General features: G+C 62.6%; 1 protein-coding gene across 1 annotated transcript; it reads right to left on the minus strand.

Moving 5' to 3' along the window:
• Nucleotides 1-697: 697 nt before the first annotated feature.
• Nucleotides 698-1,462, minus strand: PHACADRAFT_108819 (uncharacterized protein; the record flags this gene model as incomplete). Its single annotated transcript, XM_007402870.1, has 1 exon — nucleotides 698-1,462. One exon carries the CDS (start codon nucleotides 1,460-1,462, stop codon nucleotides 698-700), a length of 765 nt encoding a protein of 254 aa, XP_007402932.1.
• Nucleotides 1,463-3,236: the final 1,774 nt, after the last annotated feature.

Consider the following 3,236-nt stretch of genomic DNA (forward strand, 5'->3'; position numbering starts at 1 on the left):
AAAAGCAATGGTAGGCAGCACGTCCGCTCGGTCAAGCAAGTAATCTACTGCAGCAAATGTCCTGCAGTCGTTGTAGATGTTCAGAAATGTCATGTCCTTCCCTTCCACGCGCATAGTGACGCACAGGGCGTTATCGTGGCGAACTGCGGATAGTCTTAGCTGCGGGCTTGCCCCGCGCCACTGCGTGTGAACATATACTAGAACCCTTGTGGTATCAGAGTACCCCAAACATATGAAATCGCGGTGGGCAGTGGTATGGAAATAGGACTCGCCGTCCGGATCCGTTGACGACGCCACCAGCTTGATGTGGCCCTTGAAGGGCTCCTGGACAAGCACGATATCAGCATCGCGGTTATTATTGAGTAAACACCCAAGATTGAGGGCACTCTTCTGAACATTGGCTGATATACATCGCATGGGCCGCCCCGAGCTGCTACCCTGTGCAGGGCCAGTACCAGCCCGTCCCTCGTTGCCTACCGCCCCGGCAGGCGGCGCTGCACCAGAGTGGGATGCACGTTGACCCGCAGCACGGCGGAGCTCATCAATGTCAAGAGGAGGTGGCAGCTCAGGCGCAAAGCCCGAGTCGGAGTCCACCGGAGCCCCATGCGACGAACCACTGTCGGTCGGCACACGAGACAACACAGGAGAGGGCTGAACAGGTGTATTACTCATTAATTATACAAGAGTTCCAGACTACTTAGGAAGACATATCGTCGTCAGGCTCTGGCACACCAGCCTGGGCCTGTCGATGCTGTTTCTCGGTCTCGACAGCCACTTCGCCGTCATACATCTTCCCGCGCTGACGCATGTCCTGCGCGGAGAACGCCGCGGGGTGCCGAGAGAACCATTTCTTCGCGTCCCGATCGCCAGCACGGCGGCTGTAAGGGCACTCCCGAGACGACGGGGCATGGTCGACGCTATCACAGCTGGCACAGTACACGTGAGAGCAAGAGGTGCGCACCACCAGAGTGTCGAGGCGCGCCTGCTGGCAGTCCGGGTGAACACAGAACCTCGCGTGATCAACATCGACATGAGGCAGTGAGCACCTCGAGCAGAAAAGCTTCGCGGCCCTGCAGGACCCCCCGGTGTGCTCCCAGTGCCAGCACCGGTCGCAGAGTGGGACCCGCGGTGTGGTGTCATGGCGCTGGATGCTGTGCTCAACGCCGAAGACTCGGAGGCGCTTCTTGCACCAGCCCTCGCTGACTGTGCCGTCACGATTGTCGTAGGCAGCGAAGACGAATGTGCCAGAACCGCCCGTTGCGTCCATCCAGAAGGGTCGGGGTGACTGGTTGTGCTGCAGCAGCTGCCCAGCGACCCAGGCATTCTCTTGCGCGATGGCAGAGATTATGTCCTCCGACGCTAGTTCAAGGTCGGTACCTGGACGGCGGGTGCGGAGGGCCTTCACCGCGATGCGTGTAACAGGTGTGTAGAAGTCGACAGTGGCCGAGCGCGCTGTCCCCATAGCGTTGGCGAGCCAGTCCGCGCCATCATTCACAGAGTCGCGTGTAGCCACCGTTGGGCGTGCCTGGAACCGGATGTCTGCATGGACGCCACCTTCGTGCCAGTGGAGCCCCACGACTTCGTTAGGCTCCTCGCCAATACGCTGGAGCCTTTCGCGCACCCACGCGCGGACGTCAGCTTCGTCGCGCCGGTGAGCCAGGTTTGTAACGGCTGTGGAGAAGACTACGCGCAGGATTTTTGTAGGTTCCCGAGGAGCCGCGACGTGAACAACCGGGGCCTTCGGCTTGGGTTTGGGCGGGGCCGGTGCAGCCTTAGCGGGCGCAGACGAGGTAGAAGTCAGGGCCACAGGCGGTGGCGTCGAGTGTGGCGGGGCACCCGCAACCGCCGCATAGGTGCCCGGAGCAGGCGACCCTTGAGCAGTGCCATCTCGCCGAGGGCGGAACTCGAAGGCCTTGGTAAGAGCCAGGGCTGACTCCGGCGGCATGCGACCACGGCACGCATCCATTAGAGGGCTAATTGCAGCGATCCTGCCCCACTCCCAATCGCGCGGGATGGCATACAGGTCGAGAGCCTGCCGCTTCGCTGGAGGCTCTTGGTTGGGGGCTGGTTCAGCCGGGAAGATTGCAGGCCGCTTCTTCCCGCGGCCCTGCAAGGGAGCGAGCTGAGCAGGGGCGTGAATCGAGCTATGCAGGCCCATGGGAGGCAATGTTGAACTGTCGGCCGCTCCCTGATACCTATCGCTGAGAGAAGACACCTTCGCGGCCAGGCCACTCAGGCGTTCCATGAGAGCAGGGTCGTCGGAGGGCTTCACGACGTGCGCAGATGCCAGGCGGTCCTCAAGCTCGCGTATGCGCCTCACAGCGTCCGCACACTGCCCTTGGAGGACTTGGACAAAGGGGGGGAGGAGGGCGGCCATCTGGCCGTTGTTGCCCTCAACGAGAGAGGCCCATGCGGCAAAGAGGGAGCCCAGGGCGCGTGAGAAGTCAGAAGTGGCAGACATGGGGTCAGTGGCCGTGGAGGCCACGAAACGCCGCAGCGGATCGCCGACCGCCGCCAGGCCGGTCGAAATATCTTGGAGCTGGCCGAGGAACTCGTCCAGCCTCTGGGAGAGGGCAGCATCGGGCGTGGGATGGGATGACATGTAGGCAGAGTCGAAGTCCAGTAGGAGGTGCTGGTGGTACTGGAGGGGACCCTGGTGTCGCGACGTGGTCAGCTTTATACCATCTGTCACACAGGTGGCCAGAGGCCCACACGCGACAAAGAGGGTTACAAAGGGTGTATTGCACAAAAAGGGACAGCCTAAACGGGGCCCCCAACGAACCTGACAAAGGCCCACACCGAAAGCGTGCCCCTCGCCGCGTGTGCGGAGTGGCACCTCCCGATCCTCAGTGGCCGCGCTGGGCGGCCACACAAATACCCGCCCACTCGACGTCGAGAGGGGGAACCAAGTACCTGTCAGCCCGCTCGCGCAGGACGACAGGCGGGAATCCGCACGCAGGTGCCCCGTGCGCAATGGCACAGGGCGGGGGTGCCTGGAGGGCACAGCATGGGACGCTGCGTTGGCCCCTCCAGCTCGGGGTGGTCTTGCAGCGTCGGTATCCACAAGACCCGGGCCGCGTAGCGAGCCGCAAAGTCTTGGGACCTCGGTGGAGGCGATTTTGGGAGAGGGGGGGATGGGGCGGTGCGCGCAGAGGAGTTGGAGAGCGGCCAGACGGTGCGGGCGTCTAACGGGAGATGGTGGTGGTCCGAGGTCAAGGTGTGCTAAACCGACCGTC

Source organism: Phanerochaete carnosa (genome assembly GCF_000300595.1).
Source record: "Phanerochaete carnosa HHB-10118-sp unplaced genomic scaffold PHACAscaffold_511, whole genome shotgun sequence".
In the NCBI taxonomy this organism is placed as follows: Eukaryota; Fungi; Basidiomycota; class Agaricomycetes; order Polyporales; family Phanerochaetaceae; genus Phanerochaete; species Phanerochaete carnosa.